General features: G+C 47.5%; 3 protein-coding genes across 5 annotated transcripts in view; 2 read left to right on the top strand and 1 right to left on the bottom strand.

The window, feature by feature from the left end:
- Window positions 1-15,764, top strand: part of LOC139061035 (EEF1AKMT4-ECE2 readthrough transcript protein-like) — a 140,062-nt gene that overhangs the window by 99,006 nt on the left and 25,292 nt on the right. The gene's annotated exons all lie outside the window — the stretch shown is intronic.
- LOC139061032 (endothelin-converting enzyme 2-like) overlaps window positions 1-15,764 on the top strand; it is a 98,033-nt gene that overhangs the window by 71,651 nt on the left and 10,618 nt on the right. The window lies entirely within an intron of this gene.
- On the bottom strand, window positions 121-9,987 carry LOC139061041 (nascent polypeptide-associated complex subunit alpha, muscle-specific form-like). 2 transcript variants are annotated; one of them, XM_070540476.1, is made up of 4 exons: window positions 9,294-9,987; window positions 8,756-9,113; window positions 3,270-3,408; window positions 121-1,454 (listed from the first exon to the last, which is right to left on the bottom strand). In XM_070540476.1, the coding sequence occupies exons 1-4, from the start codon at window positions 9,874-9,876 to the stop codon at window positions 1,131-1,133; spliced, it is 1,404 nt and encodes a 467-aa protein (XP_070396577.1). In that variant the 5' UTR covers window positions 9,877-9,987; the 3' UTR covers window positions 121-1,130. The 2 variants fall into 2 exon arrangements, with proteins under 2 accessions (XP_070396577.1, XP_070396578.1); XM_070540477.1 differs by having other exon boundaries at window positions 9,582-9,987.

Raw genomic sequence — 15,764 nt, 5'->3', positions numbered from 1 at the left:
GACACAATCGATTAACAAAGAATTTCGCTTTGGTGTGCCCTTTCGATTGGTCCCTCTCTGCCGAGGAGTATTACCTAGGCACGCCCAGCAGAAAAAAGAAACAAAAGAGAAGCCCGAAACTCGTGAGCTAGAGTATACTGTGCCAAATCTCCGATGAAATCAATTATCGTCAATGGATTATCCCATTAGTGAAGAATTGGGAGAACGATACGCATACGGAGCGGGCGGATAATTTCATGCGCCTTCTTCATCACCACTAGCCGAACATGTCGCACCTCTTTTCTGGGTTCATCGAGGAAACATTGTGACGTTCAAATACACGAGCGACGTCAGCGCCGTGCCTCAGCGGCACGCCACACATCCTCCCACCATTCCTCCTCTCCACGGAACAGGTGACAACCGGAAGGCGAAGAATGCTCGTTGATCCGTCATGGCGCCGTGCACCTTCGCCGCTGTAATGGCGTCGTCGAACTCGTTGGTGATTTCCCGTATCGTGTTCTTGCGCGCGCGCCAGCCCTCTTCAACTGCCGCGTCGGTCGCTTGCAAGTCCAAGCTCCGACGCTCCGCCTGCAGCGCCGCCGCTCCGCTTGCAGCACCGACGGGAAGCATCTGTGTTTGTCGAAGAGTAATATATGTGATCAAACTACGGTGCCGCCATCAAGTCGTGAGCCCCGATTCGGGCGTACGGCGCATTGCGGTGAAGAAGCTGCTTGCCGAGAACCAGGTAAAGAATGGGTGCTACGGCGCCGAACGAAAACCCCAGGTGCGAGATGCCGGCAGCACCTTCACACTCTCGTATATGGCAGGTCGGCAGTACATTTAGTGCGTCGCCGCGCTACGTCAGCGCTTCCGTCGACGACGAAATCCGATCGGCTCGCCAGAGGTTCGGTGAAGGTCAGGCGACTCCTGAATGAACGCCAGCTAATGTCCGGGTACGTTCCACGGTAATCGATGAATCACACGGGCTCCTGGGTTCTCCAGAAGCGCGAACACCTTGCCGAATGTGGCCACCCCGGAATACGAAAAACGGCCGATCACAGAGTGGCACACCGCTACGGATGAGTCCGCGAGCTCGTCGCCCAGTTGGGAGACATCGGCAAGAGCTTCTACGGCGCCCTTGAGAAGACGCGCTAAGCGTGTCGCCATGAAGAATAGGGGGGAGGCGAAGTCTGCACCCTCCCCACCTCGGTTGCGCTTCCGCCAACGCCGCTGGTGTCGGCTACCCCTGTGCCGAACCGCGGACTCTTTGTGCTCGTGTTGGTGTTGCTTTGACCTGCGTGTTCTTGACCCGAGGGAGCGTAGAAGATTGAGATCATGTGCAACACGACGACGAGGACGATGGCGCTGAGCAGCAGAGCAAGCAAGCACGCGCCGGTCAGCACCAGGAAGGAAGGCTTCGAGCGCTTTTGGCCGTCGTACTTGGTACCACCAGCAAGTGGGCTTTGAGAGTTACCCTGCGGTAGGCAAGAAATACGTCTGGACTTCAGTATGTCAGGCAAATAATTTCGGTCTTTCGCGCAACAGTTATTTACTGCAGATTCGTTGGTTATTAGCGGAGAACACCGAGGGCAAGCTTCGCCTTTTCGGATTCTGCCCCCAAAACGCGAGCCACACGTCATAGGAACCATGAGTAGAATTACCTTGATGCTTCAATACCTCCTGAAATTTTTGTTTCTGGGTCTTTCAGAGAGAATATAGGGGAGGGGGAGCTTTATTTCATTCTAGAGTCGTTCATCAGCAGCAGAGAGAGGGAAAAAAAGCGCATGCGAAATTTCACGATTTTTTTTCTTTGACATTCTGCACCCACACTGCGATCTACTGACGTTAATAGGACGCCATGATTTCGAAGACAGAATAGCGTTGCTGAACCCTTCGTATGCAGAAAATAGCCCCAGTGGGGGAAACGGGGTCTTCCATACATTTCGTCCCCGGGTTCTGTGTTTGTTGCCTTTAGAAATCATCTCGCATCGGAATTGCGCGCAGCACCCTTGGACCTCCATAGCTTAATCGCCAGGTCAGTTGCGGAATCCAGTTCACTTGTCTTGCTACTCTGGCAGGTGATTTCAAATACCAGCTTGAACCGGAGTTATGTCTGCACGTAAACCATTTCGCGGCACTTAGCAAAGTCGTCTCGTCCCTAGCGCAGTTTAACTTCACAAAATGATGTCTTACAATCTAGCTTCCCAGCAGAGATTCCTCGAGTTCAATCAGCAAACGTTGCGATGTTTCCAGAAGACTGAGCTAACATCTTTTACTGATTCGACATAGTTTTCTGAGTCCATATAACCAATTTAACATTTGTGCTGCCCGATTAAGAAAAAGTTTTCAGTTTCCCTCTTATTCACACACTTATTTATACACTCGTGCCAGCTTTCCAAACACCTACTTTGTTTCCCTTTGCCGGCAGAACTGGGGCATAACGAGGACAACAAAAAGAAAAAGGAAAAAAATTTGACAAGTTGACCATTTTTTTGCTGTTTATTTCTGATTGCTCAGCGCATGCGCAGCCGTCTCACAGTTTACGAAATATTGTGCAAGGTCCTCTACAATACTCGGTTCATAACAAGTGCTTGTCAATAATAGGAGCTTCCCTTGGGACCCTTTCACGTCCTTTGTGTATCGTCGTGCAGGAATTACCATACGAGGAGGTAGGAGTTCGCTAGAACGCATGCACAACGTTTGTATGCTACAATTTCTCTTAGTGCTTTTCTTGATGTTATTGTTTTTCTACGCGAAGCTGGAACAGCGAAAGGGCGAGTTGCTTGGCCCGCGCTTTTTGACATTTTGGGCAATATAAGATTTCGCAATTGCGGAATTTATGATAGAGCGCGTGTGCCTGATCGCGGGTGCGTAGTACTTATGCAATGTGCATCCTCATGTAGGTGATCACTAATTTCTACGTAGCGCACATTCGCGCATGGAAACACTGAGGCCGTCTAACTCAGTACTATTCCTCAATAATCTCAAGACAAAGGCGTGTCGATCATCCGTAAGAACCGCGCGCGTTGTCTTTGGCGCGCAGTCGACTGATCAGTGGCCGTCACTGTTGTATTTGATGGTCACCTCGTTTCCAGTTTTCTTTTATCTGTGTCTACGTAACTCTTTGCCCATTTCTGGAATCGCAAGGCTGATGCGAGCTCCTTCGGCCGACATTTACACCTTTCCTGTCAACAAACTTTTCTCTTTTTACATCTGCTCAACTTATTGATTACGCTTTACAGAATGGCCCAACGAATAAAAAAAAAAGAAAAAAGAGGTCGTTTGCTCACGTGACGCAGGTTGGAAGGCGAGAAATTGTCGTTCGCAGACTCGCGCCACGGCCAGGTTCGAACGGAGGGCCCAATTTCGCTGCCGGGGTGAAATGCGCTTGACTTGTTGCGGAAGGCTGACGAAAGCTGGATGGAAGCCCTGCATATACGTTAGTGTATCCGCCCATTTTCTCAGAATGGCGCGGCATTTCGCGAGGGCAAACAAAACAGAAAACTGCCGATCCCAAGCATGCGCGGTGGGATTTTGCGTTAATATAAAGCATCTGCCACTCAACGCGTGTGATATAGTGGTTTAGCGCTTAGGTTTGTGCTTGTTTCGTTTCAGTTGTTGGCGAGTTCGCCACAGTGACTGACTGACTGTGTGAGCGCCCGCTTTTACACAGCGCGAACGACCACCGACGAAATGTAGAGTAGTGCACGTAAGACCGTCTCGAGTAACCCTTGTCGCCTTGCTGCCTTGCGCGCGCGAGAAGACACAAGTCGAGCCGAGCCACCATGCTTCCCGGCCCATGCAATGGCTTCCGAGATGACAAGCGCTGTCAAAAAAAAAAATGAATGTTGCTCGCCCGCCCGGCTGCCCAAAGGTGGCGTTGTTGGCCGAGTGATCTGTCTGATGAAAGAAGGAATTAATTATAAGTTGAGAGAAGTGGTCATTGATGAGGAAGGGTATAGCAGCATCGGCAGTGACCATAAACCCATCATTTTGAAAATGGGATATGTAGTTGGGAAAGAGAGCAAGGAGTACATAATAGCCAGTGCGAATTTGAACGCTAAACAAATAACGAATATAGTCACTAGATTCGAGGAAGAACTTGGCAAATGGCCAACTAAAGAGTGGGAACGTGGTCAGCTTATAAGTGTAATAACGACAGAAATACGGAAAGAGAAACATGTTCGTTCGAAGGGAAAAAATAAACCGAAAAGCTGTTGCAATAGGGAGGTACGAGAAGCGATCGCCGAACGACAAAAAGCATCCCAAGAGCACAGGCAGGCAGAGAAGGCGCAGTTGCCGCAGGATGAAGTAGCCAGTAAATGGGAAATATACCGGGAGAAAAAGACTATGGTTTAAACTGGCGCAAGCAAAATTAAAATGTGAAAGTGAACGTTGGTTGTCAGAAATACATGAGAAAAAGAAAGCCGCACCTAGAATATTTTGGAACCACATAAACTGATTCGCCAGGAAGTCGACACCAATACAACAACACATTCTAGACGAGGATGAAAACAGACTGGAAGGTGAAATGGCAACCAATTTCACCCGAAAAATAAATGCCGAATCTTTCCAAGGCAATGCCGACGTTGTATTTGAAGAAAAAAAAGAGCATGAAAGAGACCTAGGTGGAAAAGGAGCTGGTGCTGACAAATTTAAACTGGAAGAAAGCCGAAGAGAAAATTCTTAAGCGCACAGCCACAGGGCTGGACGAGGTTCCCGTTAGGCTGATTTACGAACTAGGACCAAAAAGTAAGAAAAGTCTGGTGAAAGCAGTGGAAAAAAAACATTAGAAGATAGACGAATACCAGACAGTTGGCAACAAAGAAGAATGAATTTAATTTATAAAGGTAAAGGGAAGAAAGATTGAATTCACTCGTAGAGTCCGTTGACCATTACATCGGTAATATACAGGCTAGCAATGCAGGCAATGAAATTAATGCTTCAAGCATGGGCAGAGAATAATAGCATTTTAGGAGAACTTCAGAATGGCTTCAGAATTGGTACGCGTTTAGATGATAACTTATTTGTTCATACTCAGTGCATTGAAATATCAAAAGCAGAAAGCAGACCATTATATGTGGCCTTTTTAGACATTACAAGAGCCTATGACAACGTAGACCGCATTATATTGTGGGATATTCCGGAAGGGGAAGTCTACAGCTTTTGAGATAGATTTACATAGAAACTACCGTTTGCGTTGAATGGAAAGGGTTGAGGAGAGAGGAGAAAGTTCATATCAACAAGAGACTGAGGCAGGGGTGTCCTTTATCCCCACTGCTGTTTATGATGTACATGGTGGTGATGGAGAGGGCGCTAGAAGGAAGTAGTATCAGTTTTAATCGCTCATACAACAGGCGAGTACAGTAGTAGAGCAGCAGCTTGCAGGTTTATTTTATGCGGACTATATTGTGTTGCTAGCTAACAAGCAAAGTGATTTATACATCTGGCTAATATCTGTGCGCAGGAAGGCAAAAATTTAGGTTTGAAATTTAGTGTTAGAAAATCAGGTGTTATGGTATTATATGAAAACAGTGACCAGACAGTGGCGATACAGGGCCAGGAAATGCCTCGGGTAACAGAATATAAATACCTTGGTATATGGATAAACGAAGGCAATAGATATATATGGAAACACAGGAAAAAACAATAACAGTGAAGCGGAAGAGAAGTGGCATTCATAATGAAGCACAGAGCGCTATGGGGATGAAATAGGTACGAAGTGCTCGGAGTTATGTGGAAAGGTGTAATGTTACCAGGACCTACTTTTGGAAATGCGGTTCTTTGCTTTAAATCAGTGGTACAATCGGGAATCGATGTGAACCAAAGGTCAGTGGGCCATCCCGCATTGGGCGCTCATGGAAAGACTACAAATGAAAATGTGCAGGGTGATATGGCTGGACTAGTTTTGAAGTTAGGGAAGCTCAAAGTAAAATTGAGTATGAAGAACGATTGAGGAATTTTGAAGAAAGTAGATGAGCTGGGAGAGTACGTGTTGAGGTATCTGTACTGGAAAAACATTGATTGACAGTGGAGGAAAAAAAAACTAGGGAGCTTACCAGCAAGTATGCGGCCTGTAGGGTGGGCAACACAGCAACAAAGAACGTCAAGAGGAACGTCAGAGAGGCCGAAATAATCTCATGCGTGGCGGCAATGGAAAAGAAGCCTGCCATGAGTAACTACTTAAGAGGAAAAAACGAAATCAGGAAAGAAACAAGGTGTGATAACTCAAACAGAAGCTCATTGCTTCTCGAAGCGAGATCGGGATGTCTTAGAACACGCACCTATAAAGCGAGATATCAGAACTATGAAGAAGCATGTGCTTGCTGCGGTAAAGCTAGGGAAACTATGGAGCATGTTTTATAAGATTGTGAAGACGTCTACCCAGCGGTCGACTTAGGCGTCACTGGCCTCCTTGAAGCGAGAGCAGAGGTTCAGCGAGAGCAGTGAAAAAGTAGACATGTCCGCAATAGGGATCAGTAAGAGGCCGATTGGAGGATTGGTGGAATAAAAATAAGGAAACCACAAAAGACGGAGACGTACAAAAGCACAGTTCGCAACAAGTGATCAGAAAATTTGGTTGTGGGAGTTCATAGGGTTTTCAAATCTTTTTTCATTGTTTAACCTAGGCAGGACATTAGGCAGTATAGCAGAAAGCGCTTAGTGGCGCAACCGACCACCCCGTTTCAAAGGGGACACTCATAACATCCATCCATCCATCCATCCATCCATCCATCCTGGCGCTCACGGAGGCGGCTGTAGGAGGCAGACCGCGCGAGATTTCAGCGTGCGCTTTCCCTCTCTTTTCACGTGTTGCGGGCTCTTTTCACGGAACATATCCCCGGCAATTTTTCACATTTGCCTCGTGCTCTCTCTTGAACATTTTTCCGCCTCATCCGTTAACTCATTTCGTGCTTTTTCTTGCGTTTCGTGCTTGTGTTCTTTTTATAGGCTTATCAATTGGTACTTATACTTGCGTATGCGATATTATATTATATGATATTGTATGATACGTATACTTTTCTTATGTTTAATCATTGTTTTTAGACAAAGTGGATTCACACATCATCTATTATCTGTGAACTGGTCGCTTACTGTGGATGGCAAAGAGTGTTTGGTGTCTGCCTAGCTTCTTTCTGTCTTTCTCTTGTTCTCCTTCCTCTCTTTTTTTTTGTGCATCACCGTAATTGAGCATATGACTTGGCAGTTTTTTTTTTTGCGCTTGTACGCCTACTCGGTAGTGCAATGACCTTCGTGTAATATTTGCTAGTATCTTTCCATGCATACTTATTTTTCTGTGTTTAGTTTCATGTTGCCGAGAATTGCGTTGTGCAAATAATGCCTTTTCAAGGTAACAGTCAGACCCGTGAAGGGACGCCAACTCAGCCAATTTTGCTTTTATATTTTAGGAAATACTGCTTTTGTACGTGATGGTTTCTTTTTTCCTCACTTGAATAACTCCTGTTACACGTTGATGTAACTGTATTCCTCCTCTTGCACACTGCCTTCGTGGAGGCTATGTAAGGCGCCCGGAAATATATATATATATATATATATATATATATATATATATATATATATATATATATATATATATATATATATATATATATATATATATATCTGTGTGTGTGTGTGTGTGTTTGTGTGTGTGTGTGTGTAAAACAATAAACATGCCCTAAACAGATGCGCGGAAAAGCGACTTGTCTAGTATATGCAAATAATATGCAATCAATATTTAACATTTACTGGGCTTAGTTGCACTAAGGTCTGCTTGTACGGCAACTACACATACTAATGAACGACTAAATTATGTAATTATCGATGATTTGAAGCACGGCGCACAAGTCCTTGCTCCACCCAGCCTTGGGATTGCTGCATGCAGCAATGTAATGCACGAAACAGAACGCAGGTTTGATTCCGCCCGAAAAGGTGCAAGCATTTTTAAAGGTGCATACTCCATTTGTACATATACTCCTAAAAAATTTACACCCTTTGGGGTTATCTTGTCCCATCTGTCTTGCCCGCACTTCCTTCCTTTAACGCTGAGAGCCCCGTACTTCCCGCATTATCAGCATGACACGGCGTTCTCGACAGCTGGGGGAAACCTGCCATCACACTCAATCTGTAGGAGGAGATGCCCACCCTCGCATGATTTCCCTCGCACGTACAGCATAAGGCACGCATCCGTGACGTCATCGCACTTGGACTCTACGCGGAACGGCACGGCAACGCCGACGGCAAAATTTGGCCTGGGGTGTCCATATAATTTATGAAAAAAGCTGACTTCCTGGGGTCTTCTGATTATTAGACTAGCTACATGAAGATTACCGAAAATGTGTTTATCGAAGCATGCTACAACGCTCTATACCAATTTAGTGTTTGTATATATGTCCATTTAAAGTATCATCATCATCATCTTCTTCTTCTTCTTCCTCTTCCTCAGTCTAGTTTCATGACTATTGCAGGACAAACGCCTCTCCCAGCGATCTCGAATTATCCGAGTCTTGCGCAACCTGATTCCGACGTGCGCCTCCAAATTTCCTAGTGTCATCCCCGACTCCAATTTGCTGACGTCCTGGACTGCACTTCCCTTCCCTCGGCACCCATTCTGTAACTCTGATGGTCCACCGGTTATCTACCTTACACACTACATGCCCTGCCCAGCTCCGTTTTCCTTTTTTCTCCACGTCAACTAGAGCATACCATGCATACGTAAGTATAGGCTATATGTTTAAAGTATGCAGTGTGTAAATATGTATCATACCAGCATTACCTCTGTGAGATCACGGGTGAGGCAGTTCCTGAGGACCTCCCTCCGAATCCCCCCGGGGAGTGGGGAACTTGAGATGTGCCGAGCTCGAGGATGGTGTTGTCGTCATCCGAAGCGAAATACGGGGTGGCGGAGGGGGATGTCCGTCCGTTTGGCGACGAACTGCCACTGGTACCGCCCGCTCCACGACCTCCCCGCGCAGCCATCAGAGCTTGGGCAATGTACCGGAACCGCGGGTCCTTCAGAGATATCGTGGGCCTACGTCGAGTTTCGGTAGGGCTTCTCGTCGAACCTGCATCGTCGGCCGGCTTGGCTGCGACTTCGTCTTTCGCAGAGTGCGGCTTCGGGGTGGCAGCTGCACCTGTAACCAAAGAGGCGAAGTTCTTGCAGACCAAGGGGCGTGTTCCTACAAAGTGTTCTGGCGTAAAAACATGGGTGGGACATGAGGTGAGACAGCAATAAACTATATGACCTTTACGGACTCAAAATATTCTGAGTATATGACACTTATGTTAGCCATATAGTTCCGAAGATTTCAAACCTGCGTTCCCGAGAAAATCTCGGCGAATAGGTGTGCTTCTTCCAGATGGTGACCTGCGACCCTTCGGCGTGCCCGCTTGCATCAGTATAGGTTGTTGCTTAGGCGAGCTTCGCCGTTTCGGCGAAGCGCTTCCGGATTTCGTCGGTTTCGCCGGGCCTCGCGCAGGGGACTGGCCTCCTGTTTTTGGCACCCGTATATTGTGCAATTGCATCGGCGAACCCCGAAGCACTGGCGAAGCATCACCGGGTTTTGGAACACCAGCTTCGCCATGTTTCGGCGAGGACGCACCTGGTTTTGGAGACGGGTCCGCCCTCACGGGCGATGCCCTACGTGTCGGCGTGCCTCCTCGCCTTGGCGAAGCTCGAGCGGACGTGTTCGGTCTCGCCGAGCTGGGAGAGTCGCTCGCAACCGTTTTCTCGTGCAGGTTTGCCGGCGAAGCTCCGCGGTTTGGCGAAGCGGTTCGTTTTGGCGAGATTTCCTCGCCTGCTTCGCGCACTTCGCCGCCTCGTTCTGGTGGTGGCGAAAGGATGGATGACGTAGGCGAGTGTTGACTTCTCGGAGTGTCCCTGCCGCCGCTTCTCATAGAGTTCGAGGATTCGACGACTTTCGGAGATGCCCTCGCGTTCGTGGGGCTGGTCTCGCCACGTCTGCCCCCTTTCAAGCGTTGTGCGGAGCTAGAACCAGACCATTTAGCGTCCGCCACCACTCGACTTCCTGGTTTCCTTCTTTTCACCCTTGCAAGTTCCAAATGGCGCGATAGGGGTGCAAGTGATGATGATTGGTTCAGGAATTGTGGCACTTACCTGAGATGTGCGATTGACTAAGAATGAAGTGGCGTGAAAAAAAAATATGAAAAGGGCCCCGTATGCACCCTACAGGATGGAAAGGCTTTGAGGAGGAGCCACGATCGAAGAGCAGTCACTCTGGCACGGCCAGGAAAACGGAAAAAAATTTATACTAAACTATTCACCACACACTCACGCAGTTCGCACCCGTTGGTGCACTCACGGCGAACGTGACGGCAAGACAAGAACGACAGGACTGCCACCTTCTGTTTGTGCACAGTTTACTAATAAACATAGTGACGACGGTCGGCTCTTCGCGACACATGTCCAGATCGTAGTTGCCCTGCGGATTATGCTCCTATCTTTAGATTTTTTTCATCTATATTTATTCCATTCTCATTTAGAAGTAAAAGAAAACACATCAAAAAGAAAGCGCCGGAGAGAGACCCGCGATTTGCAACCTATGAGATCAACGCATTAATGAACTCGTGAAGGATGGTGCAAATTACATTGTGCCAGCCGCTGAACTCTATGGATTCAGACAGTTATGCATTCGAAGCCGTAGTCGTTAATTTAACATGACAAAGGAAAATTTTGCGCCAGGACAGCAACCACCAGTTTACCTTTTGTTCTGGTCACTTCGTCAGCTCCTCGAAAACAAAGCAGCCGAAAGATGACATTGCATTTTTCTCTGCAGAAACCTCGTCTGTAGCTCACTTATCCTACTGCAGTTAAAACTCGGTCTAAGAAAATCCTATTTTACGAAGTTCTCCGTCTAATAAAGAAATTTTCATTCACCGGCAGGTACTCCCAGAGTTCCGTAATATCATCAACCCGAATTAACGAAACAAACTTGGTCGAACTCGATTTAATGATATTTTTCTTGAAATAAATGAGTTAAAAAGCGGTGATTTTTATTCTAATTTTGATACAGACGGGTTTTTCTTGAAGCGTGCGCTCTAAAGCTATCCCCTTAAAACATCTAGGTGCCATGGTCACATCCCTAGCTTTATTTTGACGAGGCTGCATGCCACACCCATGCACGGAAGTGTGGACTCTACGCCACCTGGGTATAAGGTAATTTGCGACAAATACAATGCAGCAGTAACATTCTTCGCGTCTCTACGTTACAATTTTAGATTTAGAAGGAGCGAAAAATTGCTTCCTCGATTTTACGCACTTCCCCATTTAACGAAATAACTCCAGCGTGGTCATTACTTCGTTAAATCGAGTTTCAACTGTACTTGCTACCCGTCGATGTAAAGAGAAAAGTGCAATGGAAACGAGGCCGTCGGTCGCTCGCTGCCGTCTCTGCTCCGTGAATAGTTTTGCACCTTCGGCTGCCTGCCGTTTTAATGCGAAAGCATCAATTGACTCGAAAAGCGCAAAATCCGGCATTTTCGGTGTGACCACGCGATGGTACAAAAAGGCTACGAACCGTCGACCTTCGGTGCGAGTCGAACCCGCCAATTTGGCATTAGTTAAGGCGAAGGTTTTTAAGTCACAGTTAATTAATACATTGTTAATTAAGGCACCCGAAACCACGAACTTTTCTGTTGATTAAGGCAAAATAATTAGAGAACTCGAAGCCACGACCTTGTTTGCAAGTCGAACCATCGGCATCGCGCTGCGGCAAGTCTAAGCAACACGTACGGTTCGCAATCCTTTCGCATTCATCCACATAGGGATAACTAAACGCAGTTGATTTTTTTTTTGTTCTCAATTTTTCGGGAAACATTTGTTTACTCGAGGGTCCTTGATTATTGACGAAGAAAACGGACGGCGAAATTTGACTTCTCGGATTCCGCACCCGTACCGCGAGCCGGTAACTTCAATTTCACTTTACACGTGAAAGGAAGCCTACAGTGCATCAGAAATACTTAGGCACTTCAGCACCTGACCGAAATCTTTTGTTCTCACTATTTTAGGGGGGAGGCGGACACTGTTTACAGTCTAGTCGTTCATTATTAGCAGACAAAAAAATGAGAGAGAGAGACAAAAGGGAAGATGTTAACCTTCGCTATCATTTTAGATTCTGCTCGTAAGTACGCCTACGAACGTCAATATGAGGCTATAAACTTTAACATTTGATGTACATTCGTGTTGCTGGACACTTTTTATGCCCGTACTCTCCAATAATCTGAAGACAGCGGGTGTCATGCATCAGGAAGAAATTATTGCTTACGTTAAATAACTATGCCACCTTCTATGACGTTTACACTTGGTCTACTTCTTCCTTTAAGGTTGTAATTATTAGACTTGTTCGAATAAAGGCATGTAATAATATACTGCTTAGTAATGCATTATTTGTTTGCATTTTTCTTGTTTTTCGTGCACGTTGCATATCCAACACAAGCACTTACGGTAATATTGCGTCGTCACCTCGTTCTCTCAACCTTTTGCTGTTTCTCCCCAACCTATTACCTCAATTGAGGAGAAGGCCAGTGAAAGGCTCCGCCGGCTGAAATCTCGACCGTATCATTAAGCTTTCCCCTTGGTATAGGCATCGTTCACGCATTACGTAACACTATTATATGTATATATATTGCCATGTGGTAGTGCCGGTGAAAAAAGCAGCAAAACAGTGAATGGCAAAACTAGTCTTCCATTGGGCGAGCCTGTGCCCTAAAACATAGGCTACGCTCAAAACACCACGATTAGCGGCGACAACGCAGTCGGTCAGCGATCGCAGAAAATCTGATCAGCGGGTCAAGCGCGTCTGCTTTTATCCGTCAGTCGTCGAATGTTCCAGAGTAACCGTTGGTACCTGTGTGTCTTCCACACAGTTCCACACTATTCGCGTCGCGCATACATGCAATCAGATTACACAAGTTTCTGTGACAGACAGCGGGTGGAACCATCGATAACATTCGAGAAACTTCCGATAGATGCAGGTGTGTCCTGCGCTCTGCGATAATGTTTGTTAGGTGGTGACAAGTGGTCACCCGGAAAAGGTAGACAAGTGCACGTGTCAATATACAAATATTTAATAAAGTTATTATCAATAGGTTATAGTGTATCTTAGTTTCGTTATCATTTCCCCCCTACCTGCCCCTACCGGGACTTTAGGGGTAACCGAATAAAAAGACCATCCGAAAAATAACGAGATCATCGTCTCACGCGACGTTGGATGGAAGGCGAGAAGTCGCCGTTCGCAGGCGACAGCCATGGTCTCGTTCGATCGGGTGAGTGACTCCTGTTCTTAATGGGAGCGTTTTTGCTGCCGAGGCTCAGCGAGTCTAGCATATCGGGAACAGTTGAAGACAGCACAAGAGAATGCCTGAAAATATATGTGCATCGGGTCGAAGAGAAGAGGCGCGGCCATTTCGCGATCAGAAAATAAATAAATAAATATAGAGAGAGCAGCATTCCGGGCAAGCCGGTAATCCATTACTTAAATGATATTACGCGACACATAAAAAGAAACGACACGGACGGGAGAGAAGACGACACACCAAGCGAAAACTTTCAACTAAATTTATTGTGCCACTGCGTCGATTTTATACATGGGAAGCAGTGTAGACCACGCATGCCCTTACAAGAAAATGAAGTGCGAATTCATGTAACATAGTTACGAGTCATGTGATGCCTCCTCCAAGAAACTTAGTTCTTTTTCTGTGAGAGCCAAAGACGGGAAGCTAACACACTCATCACTGGACGTCTGGAGGTAGAAAAGCACTCGAACGATTCCCCCAAGCTGCACGCACACTTCAATAAACGAAAACGAGGTAAGGCAACTTCAACTAGACTATACGAGCCTTAGGGTATCGTCTTCTCGCAATCCCGCTTTTCGATACGTCACGCGACGTATCATTTGGGCTATGTTGTTGGCTGTGGATTTGAGACTATGTACGACAATTGCGCCCTCATTTTTCGATGGCCATTCAAGCCAAAGGGCATTAAAATTGACGTGCCAAATTAGCTCATCTGGGTTAGCTCGCGGAAGACAGCCATTGGGGTTCGAAGATTTTATTGAGCATTGATCTGAATGTTGATTCAAAGAGAATTTGTGAGTGCGCAATCAAAACAGGCTCTTTGAAACCAAAATCAAACCACGGCCACTTTCTCGTGGTGGACAAGCGGCATGGCATCACCAGCAAGCAAGCAAGGGTAGAGGAAGAAGAAGAAGAAGCGCGAGAACCAAGAAGACGCCATGTCGGACGATCTCCGCAAGTCCAACAAGAAGCGCTCGAAAGAGTCCGGGAAAAAGACACGGGCGGCGGCGCGTTCTCGGCCTTCGCTCGGTAAGTCCCTGAGCAAGCCGTCCTTGGCTGCGCGACAAAAGTTGACGTCGCCGGGTGGGGCTCCCGCCAAAACAAAGGACCGTCCCACAACGACCACCGTCGGCACCACCGCCGCTACCACGGCTGGCAAAAAGACCAAGGCTAAGCGCTCCAAGCACGGGCAGCGAGGGATCGAAAGACTGAGTGGGGTAAGCGATGCTTCAGAGACGGCCCATATTCCGGCGCGTCATAAAAAAGTAACGGTTCCGGCGCGGAACCCTTGAGAGACAAGCAATGGACCCTTAAGTAACAATAGACGTGAGTGGAGTAATGAATGGTCGTCGTGCACCCGGCTGAGAGTGACGTCACGAAAGCTGAGTGGAATAATTTGGAGGATGCATCGCCTTTACGACTGCAACACGATAGCGTTCAAAGAGCCCTAAAGATTCTCACGCTTCCCGGAAACTGCAGCTTATGTAACCGTAATATGCACCGGAAAAAGCTGACGGTGAGCGCTGTGCACGAAGGCGAGCTTTATGGTTCTTTTATTGATGATGTGCAAGGAACCAAAGGGCTGCGTCACTCCTGCTATGCTCTCGGACAAATTTTCTTGGCTATGAAACGAAAGTTCCGGGGGCGGAGCTTCTGCACGAGAGCATTTGTATGCAGCGTAGTCCGGGCGCACTCGGCACCCGTTTCGGTTTTGCCAACCTCGCACAACCACTTTAGTGAGGGAAGATGCAGTTAACTCAGCGTGAATCAATGTTTATTCACATGCGATATGTACCAAGTTGTGAACAGTGAACATCGCAGCCTGCGTCCGAGCTCCCATGCAGCCGTATGGCGTCGGTTAGGGCTTGGACCCGCAGCCGACGCAGGCGTTGGTAAAGCGCCGGCGCAGCAGTCAGCTCGCTCGCTCACTCGTTTGTACCTAGATTTCGAAGTTTGCGATTTCCAGATGGGCTCGCTTGGTTTCCGCGCAGATGCTGCAAACACTTTATTTTATGCGAAGCATATTACTAGAGCTCAACCCAGCTCCTCAGGCGCGGCGGTGTCGCCTTCAATACCACGTGACACCGTGACGTCACGACAGAGGAGAAACGGGGCTCCAACTCGCGCCGTCGCTCGAGAGCTCAACCCAGCTCCTCAGGCGCGGCAGTGTCGCCTTCAATACCACGTGACACCGTGACGTCACGACAGAGGAGAAACGGGGCTCTAACTCGCGCCGTCGCTCGCGGCGTCGCCCCCCGCATCGGACGCGGTGAGCATCGAGCAACGCAGCGTTCGGCGCGACAACGATTTATTCATGAAGTGCAACGCCGCAGACACCGACACCGACGACACCGGCTTTTCTGCGACACGAGCTCCTTAACGCTGTCGCGTTAAAATAAAGGCTAGTATGCTTCGCATCCTGGACGTAACCTAAGCTAAGCCACAGCCATTGTTTTTATGCGTTGCATATT

Source organism: Dermacentor albipictus, chromosome 6, assembly GCF_038994185.2.
Source record: "Dermacentor albipictus isolate Rhodes 1998 colony chromosome 6, USDA_Dalb.pri_finalv2, whole genome shotgun sequence".
NCBI lineage: Eukaryota > Metazoa > Arthropoda > Arachnida > Ixodida > Ixodidae > Dermacentor > Dermacentor albipictus.
Note: the sequence above shows the minus strand (reverse complement) of the source record. Positions and strands in the feature narration are given on the sequence as shown.